The following is a 13,811-nucleotide window of genomic DNA, read 5'->3' on the forward strand; positions in this document are numbered from 1 at the left end:
AAATTAACTTTTAACATCAACTATCAACTAACAAGTGACCTTTAAACATAACGAGTTCAAAAATTTTACATTTTGCTCCTGTTTGGCTGCTAAAGAGCAGCAATTTAAGTTGATATAAAAAACTTCTGGTGACAAGGCTTCCTATACACACAATGAACATAATCAAAAATGAAGCAGCAAGTACATTTCCTATTTCAACTTATCAGGTATAGACTATTTACATATTTGGGAAGAGAGACCTCCAACACCACTATCCCCATGTCCACTTGCTCCAGCGCCCTCAAATCTGTAACAAGTGCCCTGAATGATATACACCTGTACTTCAGCTAAGCCAGCTGGATGCAACTCCTATGGTCTTGGTGTGAAAGAAAAGAAATAAGGTCTTGGAGGTCATTTGTAGCCTTCTTTCTCAGAGCATCAATGTACTGTAGTCAAGAAATCTGTTCTTTCACATCAATGGGGGAAAACGGCCCCCACACTTCAGTCCCCAACCTGAATGGGGTGAGATCAAAATGCCATCAGCTCCTTGCACCACAAAGGGCCACCAGAGAAAAGGGAAAGAAAAAGTCACGACAAAGGCAGCAGCAATCAACAAAAGTTTTTCCAACAAAGGAACCTCTCCTCCCCGGGTTCCCGAGGGAATAACAGCTCCCCCTTCCCTCCCCTTCCCTGCCACACACAAATTAACTCACAGCACAAGAACTCGGTACTCAGATAAATATAAGAAAGAGTCAATCCGTCACTTTTTATGCTTTAACTGAAACATAAAACTAACAGAACACACAACATCACTGTGAAAGTAAGTTTCTAAAACAGATCTGGCCAATATGTAGTAAAGCCAGCAAAACTTAAGAGAACAGGTTTTTTCACAATCTGCCTTGTACAGGGTATTTATCTTCTTCCTATGCCATATAAACGGCATTTATATAGCTTACACATTCAGAGACATGCACTAGGACTTGTAGGTAGTACACATTTCTTCACAATCACATGTGCAAAGTTTACAAACCACTAACTGAGAATCAGAGCGCTTAGGCCGGACTGTGTCTCGTATCATCTAATGAATTTAACGCAGGTTCAGAATCATCCATCGGAAGAACCAGGCGTGTGCCACGAATGACTAGTTCGTGGTCCCCAAATGTAAGCTCCCGGTCCAAGGCATCTTCAGAACTGTTGCCCATAAATCTCCTTGGGGCGCTGGCTGTTGCGGACTCAGTGTTCACAGTAGAATCCCCGTATGTCAGACTGATATCACCATCATTGAGAATGAGATCAGAGTCATCATCTTTCAACTGTTCCTGGTTCTAAATACAAACAATAAAAGGTTTCAGATCAGTTAAGCAATGAAAGAATCCAAGCCATGCAAGGTGGTAAAGTAAGGCGAGCTCTTCAGAAAACCATTCCCAAAAGGAGATCATCTGAGGACTCCTGGTTAAAATGCCTCCCTGCTAGCCTCGCACTGGCTTGACAGAGAAGACAATGTGATTTGTTCCCTTTAGCTTTGCTTCCCATCACCAGCTGCCTCTCCCACTCCAGCGGCCCCTTGCTGTGCAGGGTGGACTACAGCGGTGACAACTATTCCTCTCTCTAGTCTTTCTCTTACCTCCCAGCCGGTAGGCATCCCTTTCAAGTCCTGCCTGTGACTTACTCCTGGCAGGCTTCTTTGATCTTTCAGCTCTACACTGGGTGTTCGTCCTCTGTGCTCCCACAGTGGCTGGCCCTTAGCCCTTTGCTTGCTTAGCTCTTACACATTAAAAGTTTGCCCTCCTGAATCTTAAAAGTCATGTCTCCGGGGCCAGGGAAAAGGGAAACAGACAAATGTTAAGATACAAGACTAAGTGCTTCCTATTCCAACCACACAACACACCATGGCACATGGAGACACATGGAAACTCTCATCACGCAGTTGTTTTCTAGGTTCAGAAACTTCTGTTCTAATGGAAAAAGGTTTTCCAAAAAAGTACTCCATGTTGAGTTGCTGGTGAATTTTGTTTGAGTATGCATGTGTGCACGTGTGTGTGTGTATGTGTTTCCGCTATCAGAAATTTACTATTCCTAGAAATTTCCTTAAATACTCAAAGATTACAATAAACAAGTCAATGAAAAGGTTAAGTCCAGAGCCACTAATCAGCTGAAATCACTTCCTGTCTAATATATAACTAGTTACAAGAAACCTAACTAGTGTCTGCCATTTGCTTAAAACAAAGCTTGGTGGCTACTATTGCAGGTCTTTGGCACTTTCTAATTAATTTTCTTTAACAGGTCTGGAAAAAATGTAAAAGGCACATACCTTTTGATCTAGCAATATCCCTTTAAAATCAATTCTACATACTTATAATTTATACCCCTGAACAAATTTATGTGTAAAAGTTTATTTAAAAAAATAACCAGTCACTGTAAGTACTGTTTGTAACAGCATAAATGACACAGGCACCTGTGCATAGAAAAGGGACACTAAATGGTGCTGAAGCATCTACACATTGAGGAATGCCAAAGACTGACAGTGAAGCATCAGAAGTGAAGAGAGAAGCATGGAGGGAACTGATCCTGCTTCTGCCGTAACCTCAGACTTGTAGCCGTTTAGTCTGTCAACTGCCACAGCAGCTCCAGGAATCTCATACAATGATGTGCTATACTGCTCCATACCACACGATACATAGTTGTCTCTTTTTTGTTTGTGAGTTTTTAAAGGTTGCTGGTGGCAGGTGTGTTTGTGTGTTGTTTTGTTTGTTACCACCTTGTGCTTGCGCACGTTCGAACACACACACACACACACACACACACAGCTATGGAGTTTTTGGCTGTGAATGATGTAAGTTATTGGATCTCTGGAATCTGAGAGCCAAGGCTGTGCCTGAGCCAATAACACGCCTATGGATAGTCATGTGGAACAATGGAAAAGAACAATGCTTGCATGCAGAGCCTGGGTCACATGGGAGGGAGACAGGACAGCATCTAGCATTCTCTCCCCCCCCCCTCATATACAAGCACAATCTGTCAAATGGCTCAAAACAAAGCCACTAGCTGCTGCCCTGGCTCAGGTGCCTTCCCTACACTGCCTCCTCCTCCCCCACTCTCTGCAAAGGAGGACACACTCAACCAAGAGGTCTGTGCCTACACTGCTTCAGTACAGCTACCCACTAACCTGGGCTTCTAAAGTTCTATTGCAGCAGTCAAAACTGGTAGAGGTTGCATTTGGGAAGCCCAGTCAATGTCACAGATTCTTTAAACATGGGGGAAAATTAAATGTTTACATTTTAGAATCCAGAGTAGTTAGCACATCTTTCACTCTCTTCTTGGTTGTAATATTTACCAAACCATCAATCATGTTAGTAGATGAGGAAAATATATGTACCCCAGATTCTGTCTAGTTGTGTCCTGGACCAGACATGGGTGTACTTCCGTAAAATACCAACATTAAATCACAGAGCATCTGTTATACTTAACAGACATCCAAACAGTGCAGCTAAGCACAGTGTGCTATAGCACACTTGTTCCACTACGATTGCTTTGCCGTTAGAGGAGATGCTCCAAAACATCACATTTTTGAATTTTAATAAATGTAACTAAAATCTAAGAAAAAATGTTTTAAGCATCCTCTCAACTGCACTGTGATGAGCCTGATGAAGACATGGAAACATACAGACCCATTGTTGAAATCAGGCCACATATGGTAAATAAATTAAAGCTGGCATGGAAACAGAATGAATGACCTACTAAAATAACCTGCTAGAAGATAAGGAACTGTTCTATTCTCAAAGGCTATTATCTCTACTCATTTCAGTGTATATTCTACTTGAATAAAATGTGCTTAAATTCCCTCTCTTGGATTTATACCTCAAAGACTGAGAAATTCAAACCAAACTAAAATATAACCAGAAGCCTAACCCATAGAACACCTAAAGTGAACTTGCTAAAGAATTTAATTAGTATATAAAAGCTGCTTTCTTTGGAGCAAGGTTGTACATGCCTAGAATCACAGTTTGAGGCTTGCCTGGGGGTATACAGCAAGAACCTGCCTCAGGACAACAGCAGCAAGTGAATAATAAGTAAATATGTGCCACTTACTTCATATGCTTGGGGGCTGGTCAGGCACCTGGCGATTGGCCCACAGCAGGCTGGGAGTGTGGTGGTCAGAGGAGGCCCACTGTGGGTCAGCAGGGGCTTCAGATAGCTGTGCACACAGGGTTAAGGAAGGGCTGCACTCATCTCTGCATAGATTTAAGACAACAGTGAGCCTGTTGTTGCTGTTGTTGTTACAGTGCTCTACAAGTGCTCTACTGACTCCTAAACTACAACTCAGTCCCAAACAATGAACAGCCACAGCCTGCTGACTACTTCAGAGGCTGGCAAAGGGTTTTACACATGCAAGCTCATCTCATTGCTATACTACAGCAGGAAGATAGCAAATGGTGACCTTTTTATTATCTTGATTTCACAGACAGAAACACTGATACACCGGTCAATGATCCACCTAAAGCCATACAATTAAGGAAATGGGGACATATCTGCTAGCTGATACTGGTCTGACTTTGAATTGCTGCATGACATCCTATTGTTTTCCTGCTTTTAGGGACTGAAGGAACATAAGCTCATCCTGAGTTTGGTACTAAAGAAAATAAGGGAGAAAGTAAAGAATAATGGTGTTCAGAGGGAAGAAAAAATATTGCACTAGTGTATCCTAGTAAAAATGGTTCTGATAATTTATTACAGATTCTGGTGGACGCTGAGTTGGATTTCATGTTGCTTCACTTCCTACAAAGCTCGAAGGTGAAGGAGAAAAGAAAAATGAAATCCCAAGACTTAAAACAAACAAATTACACATCATGAACTCCTACATCATAGATCCTCATTACAATAGATTTAGTAATTCATGGTGATTGAAAGAAGAAAGGAGGAAAGCACAGGGGAAAGCATGTGGAAAGGACACAGAGCACATTCCTTCCATTATAAGATGAGAACCTAGGGTGTGTAGCTCAGGGGAAGAGCACTTGCCCAGCAGGCTCGAGGCCATGGGCTCAATCTCCAGGCTTATGGAAAGTTTTTAGCTCTATACAGTGGTGCACACCCGTGAGCCCAGTGCTCAGAAAGCTTGGGATTAAAGCAGGAGGAGTGTGAGCTTAAGGTGGGTCACCCCCAAAATAATTTAAAGACAAAATGTTGAGGCTGGCAAGATGGTTCAAAGGGTAAAGGCAGTTGCCAACAAGGCTGAGAAACTGAGCAGCACCCCAGGACCCACATGGCAGAAGGAGAGAGCCAACTCCTGCAGCTTGTCTCCCCATCTCCATAGCACAGTCCCTCTCCCAACATACATAAACACAATGCACACATAAACAAGCCTTTAAAAGACAGCATTTATAATGCCTATGTTAATAAATCCTATACACGATTGAAGCTTTCTCTATAAACACACTCTGTCTCCACAAAGCCACTATAAACAGAAATGATAAACTCTCAGAATGTTGAATATAAAAATGACTAAGGTCCTGTCTGGTACTACTGAAAAGGGATTTGTTACATAAGATAATCAAATAATTTGACTAAAGAGTCTTGTGCTTAGCTGGGTGGGGTGGTGCATACCTTTAGTCCCAGCACATGGGAAGCAGAGGCAGGAAGATCTCTGACTTTGAGGCAAGCCTTCTTTATAGAGCAAGTTCCAGGACAGCCAGGACCATAACAAGAAAACTGGTCTTGAAACACATACACACAAACACACACAAACAAACACACACACACACACACACAGAGACATACATACATACATACATACACACAAGAGTCCTGTGCTTATTAAAGAAATGAAAGGACTGGGCACAGGGAAACATGCAGACATAGGAGGATCATAAGTTTAAGATAGCCGGGGCAAATTAGTCGCTTTGTAACAACAAAACAAAGAGTGAGGCAGAATGCTTCTCTTGTATGCACAATGTCCTAGATCTGAGCCCAGCTCATTGAATTTTGGTCATACACAACCTTATGGCTAAATTACACAGATGCTTAGCTTAGGAACAAAGGCACAGAAAGAATAAATATAAAGCATTTAAAGGAAAATCTAAATTAGCTATATCTAACTCATGTTGATAGCACTCAGAATTAGAGTTAGTGCTCTGTGAGGCATGCTAGGGGAAAGCGTTACTGATGGAAGAGAACACAGGACACCCTCCATTCTGCTACAAATACTTACACATATATTTACACAGTCAGTAGGTACACAGGGACAGATGCTGAGCAAACTTCATTAAATTATATTCTTAGGATTCACATACTTCATTGTATTTAAATTACAAGTCTATTGTAACAATCTAGCTAAATAAAGGAGCTGAAATCCAGACTGGTAAAATGAATGCTGCCATGGCTCTGGGGGTTAAAATGACTAGAGACTAGTTTTTGGTGTTTACTCCTATAAGATTATATAAGAAAGCAAGTTCTTTTTCTAAACTGGAATCATTTAAGTTATTTTGTGAATTATATAGAAAATGTAAGTTTTATTCTAGAAAACTGAAAAATGTTAAATAGGAGGAATGAAAAAGCCCCAAGAGATATGGGAATGGCATTCATCCAAGATGCTGGTAACGGAGCCAGAAGTAATGACATAATCTTTAAACAATTTAAAAAACCGAGAATCTCACTCCCTAACGGGGGCCTTCATGCCACAGATAGGATTGAATTTTTGTGCATGCATGGTAATTTAATTTTAAAGTACCTGCAAAAATGGAGGTGAAAATTTAGTATACAGAATATACTATATATAGAAAATGGCTTCTAATCCTGAGAGGAAATGTATTTTTCCTACCATACAAGGTTTATGATCACAAAGACTTTTTGCATTGGGAGTTTTTAGGAAGACCCAGTGTCCCCTTAGCCCAGCTTCCTGAGCCATGAGGTCAAGCTCACTGCATTTCACTTTCAAGCTCCTGTTCTCCCCTAAGACCACTACCCAAACAAGTATACCGGTGAACAACAAATTCCTTGCACAGGATTCTCCGGATTATCCCAAGGACATCAAATACTACAGTTTTCTAAATAAATAAATCTGTATCTAAAACAAAAAAGCCATGTCATTTAGGCTGTGGATTCTTTCCATAATAACCAATGCCTTTTGGTTCCCTGGGTTTGCAGAGGAATTCACTGGTGGGAAAGCCCTTCTCTAGACCACTGATGGAGAGAGGTAGGTCTTCCATTCTACTTCAGGAAGGCAAAACAGCTGTTCTGGGGCTGCAACTGCAGCTCAGTGGTAGAGTACACATTTAGCATGCACAAACCGATGGGTTCCTCCCCAGGACCCCTGCACACACACAGATGTGTTGGTGCTCACATGTACACACATGCACACACTGAATCGTTTCATTAAACTCTACTTATCCATGTCTGTAGTATCATGTTTTATCTTTAAGGATACTTATGATCGAAGTTGTACCACATCCGAAAGAGCCAGGCACTCTCTGCTTTGGTGGTTCTCCTTTCGTTGTCAGGAACACCCTGCAGACAGATGATACACCAGTCAATACCAAAGATGCAGACAGGCTTATTTAGAGCCACTCCTCTGTACAATCAGAAGTAGAGACTTCACGAAAGATAGTGTCCAACATAGGCAACATTAGAAAACCAAGGGCTTGTATACTGCAGGTTTGGTGTAGGAAACTAAAATGGTTTCCGAAGTATCTCTGTGACTCAGGTGGCTTGCTAACTTATGACTCTATTACCACTTAAGAGTCAATGAGGGGTCAGTTAAAGAAAAGAGGGCTATAAATTTGAGATGGAGAGAAAGGAGGGAGGGTATATCAGAGAGGTTGGAGGGAAAAAAGCAAAGTGGGGAAATGATATATAATTATAAAATTATTATAAAAAATCAATGTGGGGCCTAAGAAGATGGCTCTATGAGAAAAGTACTTGCCATGCAAACATGAAGACCCAAGTTACAATCCTCAGAACCCACTTGAAGTCAGGCATAGCAACAATTCTTGTAACTCGAATGCTAACAGAATGAGATAGGTAGGGAGTGAAGACAGGAGACTTTTTGAAGGCTCACAGAACAGCTAGCCTGGTGTACACAGTGATCAACATCAAAGAGGTCCTATTTTATTCTACTGAAGGTTTCTCTGATCACTACATGTACTGTGGCACACGCATCACACACGCGCGCGCGCACACACACACACACACACACACATATATAAAAAGAAAAGCCAGTATGGGTTAATTCACCCCCTCAATCTGACTTCCACCACCCCTGCAGTGGCACGTATAGAAGAAACCATCTCACCCTATCTGTTAAGAGCTGTGTCATGGACTTCAGAAATAAATGGCATTATCAAAGTTGCTACTACGTGCAGAACATAGTGTCAAAATGAAGACAAGAAAATGCTATGGTAGAACTCACTAGCCAGGGGGGAAACTAACACAGCAAGCAGGCAGCTTCTAAAATAGTTTTCAAAAATCTGAACTGTCCTTATTTGTAACATGGTATGCTCAGTAGTCAGGCAGTTAGCCTATCTAGCTCCAGTCCTGGCTCAACATGGGTCAACACATACTCTAAAAACTATAAAAATATCTGAGAACATCACATGTGCTCACAAGCACAAAAGAACTCCTGAACTTGCCTATACAGTATTAAGTTTCTCATGCCTTCACTTATTTGTTTAATTTTTGATACTGAGGCTGGAACCAGGACCTCATGTAAACTAACTATACATTCTACCATGAAACTGCCTCATTTCAAATTTTTTCCTTTTTTTTAGATTTATTTATTTAATGTATATGAGTACACTGCAGCTGTCTTCAGACACACCAGAAGAGGGCATCAGATCCCATTACAGATGGCTGTGAGCCACCATGTGGTTGCTGGGAATTGAACTCAGGACCTCGGCAAGAACAGTCAGTGCTCTTAACTGCTGAGCCATCTCTCCAGCCCCCTTCACTTCTGTTTAATTGCATCATCATTAGTAGCACTAACTTTTATTAGTGCTGCTGCTGTGGTGTGTATTAGGGGCTATCTTTTTCCAGCATGGGTTTCAGGGATTGAACCTAGGTCATCAGACTTGATCAGCAAGCTCTTTTACTCACTGAGCCATTGCATTGGCCCCACTTTCACTTCTTGTAAAGCAAATAATCTTCAGATCTTACCATTTAATTACTGTGCATTCCTAAGCTCCATATGGACTAGAATCTTCCTCAAGCTTCATAAGGGACATAATAAGCATTACTGAGTAAACAATACAATTGGATGTCTGAAAGGCTTTATTTTTTAATTGTACTTATTTATTCCCTCTCCACCTCCCCCCCCCGTGTGTGTATGTGTGTGTGTGTGTGTGTGTGTGTCTTGAGAACAACTCTGTGGAGCCACTTCTTTCATTCTACCTTTACATGGGTTCAAGGGATCAGAGTCAGGGTGTCAGGCTTTTCTAGCAAGCTCATTTACCCACTGGACCACCTTGCTAACGTCTGTCCATGGGGCTCTGAAAGCAAATAGAAATATACTTCTTTCTGTTTACCACAACTGGCAGTCACCTATCTGCCTCTTTCCATATTTGTACTCTGTGGTGACAAGGATAACAGGGCTGTGTCAATGTAGTGTTTTATGACAGAGGCAGAGGCACTGAAACACTAGGAGCCCTTGGACCTCTCCCAGAAGCTTATAAGGATGAGGGTGTAGATAATCTGGTTTGCCCGAGGAATTCTACTTTAAGATTCTAACCACAAAACAGGCAACTACTTACTATATCACATATATACACACAGACGCATGCACACACAAAATTAGCATTTAGGAAGGGAATTGAGTAAATGTTTTCATTTAAAGCGCACACTGTAGAAAAAAATATGCCATGCCATGTTTCAGGAAACAATAGGAATTATGTTTCAAAAGGTATTTTCCATCTTCAAAAACCTCATATGTGATTTCTCATGTAATATGTAATAGAGAATCACTTATTCTGTGGTGCTCAGAAACCATTAAAAAGAGGGTGGAAAATACCAGAAAAGGGTGGTCAGTCTCATGAAGGTAGACAGCTTTGCTGTGCCCAGTCCACAAGTCTGGAGCTCACAGCTGAGAAACACAAAAGGAAGGAAGTGAGGAGCTGTGTTGAAAAGGCCTGTGGTAAGAGAGTGTAACCCCCAAAACATGCAGGGGAGACCAGCTGGAGACTCAGAAGCTTCAAGGCGGTTCTCAAGGGCAGCTGCTGGTCATCCAACTTGAAAGTTACACAGGAAGAGCAGCTGGAGTGGACTGACATCAGAGCCCAGCCTTCCTGCGCAACCAGAGTGGAAAAAGGCTCCCCGTGCCAGAGCACTCACTTGAACACCCAGGAGCACTTAAGAGCCTATTCTCCTCAGTGGCAGAAACCCAGGATGGCCACAGATAGGCAAGCTGTCACCCTTGATAGCCACTTACAGCTAAACTATGACTCTGTTTCTATGGAACAGTGAGAAACGCCAGAAATGATGTCAGCTAAAAGCCGAGGCAAACGAAAGAGTATCAAAAAAGAGGCATGAAGTCTAAGAGAGACAGTTTTCTTTCCAAAAGACTGAACATTGGGCAGAAATGCCAGGGACAACACAAGTGCATATTTACCAAATGTTCTTGGTCTGAATCAACACCAACCCTAAAGGAAAAACACAAAGAGCAAATGAGATTTTTGATCCAATGGAAGGTCTCCCCACATATATACAGTGTCGGGCAAATACTTTTCTCAACCCAGAAGCTCCAGAATGGTCACTGTTTTCTCTCTTCTCTGGCGCCTGCCGCTTTCTTTAGCAAGAGCTTTGGGTCTAAGGCAAGCAGGGCAGGTATTCTAGTCCTAGAACCTCACTTACCAGTTCCAGTACAATAGCACTACTCCTGAAAGCAGTGGGGGAGAGGAACACTGCCACAGTTACTCAGTAAGAATGATTAGAAAGTTTCACAAACAAAGCTGGCATACTGCTCTCATGGTGACATTGTTAGGATGACAGAAGAGGGTTCGGTTCCAGGGGTACTGCAGGGTAACTGATGGACATTTAGTCTCGGTTCCTCAGAACACGTGTACCTACATCCAATTCCTTCTTTGGACATTCCAGGGAACAAGTTCATTAGGTAGTTCTGAGTCTCTTCTCTAGTTTAAGACCTGCCAGCTCTGTTCTTTCCCCTCCCCTGCCTGTCAGGTCTCTCCTCGTCATCTGTCCCTGCTGTTCCAGCCTCCGTTCTGACTCATGGGTTCTGTTGAGTAAGCCTTCCCAGCTGCCAGGCATGGAACTCTTCAGGTCACTGTTTCACAGAAGCTTCTGAGAACAGCTCACAATCCTTTTAAGTCGAAAGTCCTTTGGAGGACACAAACTTCTCGACACACTAGTAGCCACCCCTTACTCCAACCTACCTTGCCCCCCCCCCCCCGACAGTCATTCTATAATCCACTCCTTTCCCCATACCTTTGGCAACTTCAAGAGTCAATAGTGTTCTGGTTCATGCCACTCATTCCCTTAGGTGGCAATGTGTGTCCTCTCACCTTTCTACTCCCTTGTCAAGTGCCAAAGTAGCTGCTCTATGCCATGTCTATACAGAATCACCTCCCTTTGTGCTTCTGCAGCCCTTTCTCAGTTCTTTGTTACAAAATACATCACAGTACAGTATAATTATTTACCTGTCCGTCTCCCCAAAAAGACTGTGAGCTCCTTGAGGGTAAAGGCCATGTCTCAATTCATCTCTGTATCCCCAGAGTCTAGCATAGTACCTGACACACAATAGGTGCTCAAATGTTTATTGATTCGGTTACCAACTACAGACAGCACAGACAACACAGAAGTACAAGAAGCTATAGCAACATCTGCAAAGACAACACTCAAAGGAGGAAGATGCTACAACACTACATCTGGAAGGTGAGGGAGTCATGGTCGAGTATCTGAAAACAGGTGGCCGAGACCAGATTCAAAGCTCAAACAAAGGCTCACTTGTTAAAAATGTCCAGAAACTGTTTAATAGCTTTCCAGTCACATTGGACTCTAACCACATTTATGCATCTCAAGTGACACCTAGTGGTCAAGATGATAGAACACTTAGAACATTAAAATCGCACTTTATCCAAACCCAATATAATAAACATTTACAGAACACTTATTATTTGCCAGGCACTGTGCTAGGCACAGGGCATAGACATGAATTAAACATGGTCCCTGTTCTCAAGGGGCTCATAGACTAGTGGAGAAACAGACCCAACTCCAGCAGACACAAAAGACTTTGCCGTTAAGGCAGGATAGTGTCGGGACTTCTCCAGGATAATTTCCAGCTAGCTATGTGAGTTCAGTCATTCTAGGTGGTCCTAAGAACAACGCATCTAATATCAGCACAAAGTGTTCCTGCAAGGATTAAATGACAACAATGTACTGAAAACGTTTAAAGTGCTCGATGCATCACTAGTGCTAAGTGGTAGGTAGCTCTTCTAGCAATATTGGATTACAAGGATGAATGGGCTAATTGCTGTGATGGACAGACCCAGTGCTACACAGCAACTCCAAGAAAAAAGAATCGGGGAGGGGGAAGGGTAGTAGTGTCAATTCTTGAGAATGAAAGAGAATCCCAGGCCAAGCAAAGGCTCAGCAACAAAGAAATGCAAAGCATGTGTGCTAGCTAAATGATAGGGAGCCAAGTGTGACTGTCACACATGTGAAAGGATGCAAGCTGATTAACTCACTGGGGATCTGCTGCTTCTAAGACAGGGGGACATGATCTTTTTACACTGGAAATTAGACCATGTCTTTCTCTTGCTTTATTATCTTCAAAATCCCCACGGAATTTTCCAACCCAAAATCTTTGCTATATACTACAAGACCCTACATCAGAAGTAATACCGTAACTCTCTCTCACACACACACCCAGTGGTAAATAAGGTCTTGTTGGTACATGACCATACTATGTGGCCCCATATCACCCAGAGCTGGGTAGCTGTAACAAAGATCGAGGGAAGTCGAAAGGCTTTGCTACTGGTCCTTCATGGGTAGTTTTCAGAATCCTGATCCCTTTGGGTCTGGTCTACATGTTTTTCTACTTACCAATTTGATTACTCTCATCATGTAAGATTTTCTCTGTGTCAAAAAGACCGAATCTGCTCCTGCCTTCAGGTCTTTGCTACTGATTTTTCCCTCTGTCTGGACTGCTCTTCCTGGTCATTGTTGAACTGGCAGGGTCTTGCCACTCAGGCAGACTGAGCTCAAATATAACCTCTCTGAGAGACCTTGCCTGGCTTCTTCATATTATATATACCCCATTCCTAGGCACTGTTCCAGCATCTTCATTTCCATCACATGTAGTATCATCTAAAACTGTCATGCTCATTTATTTATTAACTAGTGTATTATCACTTTACCCACTAACTGTAACAAAGAACTTCTCTATCTTTTACTGCCACCATCTTTTTGAATAAGGTTATTTCATTTTAGCACTACCAGCATTTTGGGCCAGATAATTCTTTAATTGCAGGTCTAGATAGTAGCCTATTCAGTGCCCTGTAGGATGTTTAATAGGATACTGGCCTCTGCCTATTACATAGTAATGGCAGTCCTTTCTCCTAGTTATGACCATCAAAAGAAAAAAACAAAACAAAACAAAACTAATCCCCAAAACGTCAATATGTTGTCAAATAGTTCCCTGAGGATACAAAATAATCTGCTAAAAACCAGTGGGTTGGAGGCTCCACCAAATAGCGAGTGCTCAGTAAATATTACTTGAAATATTGTGCAAAGAGCTTTGCAGATGCTAGCTCAGCAAATCCTCGAAACTCTGGGAAATAGGTGTCATGCTGCAGATGTAGAAACCAAGGAAGAAGGAAAGAGCAAGAATGCAA

At 42.1% G+C, this 13,811-nt stretch overlaps 1 protein-coding gene across 2 annotated transcripts in view; it reads right to left on the bottom strand.

Annotated features, from left to right (window-relative positions):
• Positions 1-580: 580 nt before the first annotated feature.
• Slc9a6 (solute carrier family 9 member A6) overlaps positions 581-13,811 on the bottom strand; it is a 52,334-nt gene continuing 39,103 nt past the window's right edge. The window contains exons 13-17 of one of the 2 annotated variants that reach the window (XM_029473306.2): positions 11,616-11,705; positions 10,571-10,601; positions 7,400-7,479; positions 4,069-4,174; positions 581-1,304 (exon numbers count right to left, since the gene is read on the bottom strand). In XM_029473306.2, the coding sequence (XP_029329166.2) occupies positions 1,032-1,304; positions 4,069-4,174; positions 7,400-7,479; positions 10,571-10,601; positions 11,616-11,705 (580 nt within the window). In that variant the 3' untranslated portion in view covers positions 581-1,031. The remainder of the gene's footprint in view (positions 1,305-4,068; positions 4,175-7,399; positions 7,480-10,570; positions 10,602-11,615; positions 11,706-13,811) is intronic. The other variant, XM_021152678.3, reaches the window with a different exon arrangement.

This window comes from Mus caroli, unplaced genomic scaffold, assembly GCF_978045245.1.
Source record: "Mus caroli unplaced genomic scaffold, Mus_caroli_1 scaffold_5, whole genome shotgun sequence".
Classification (NCBI taxonomy): domain Eukaryota; kingdom Metazoa; phylum Chordata; class Mammalia; order Rodentia; family Muridae; genus Mus; species Mus caroli.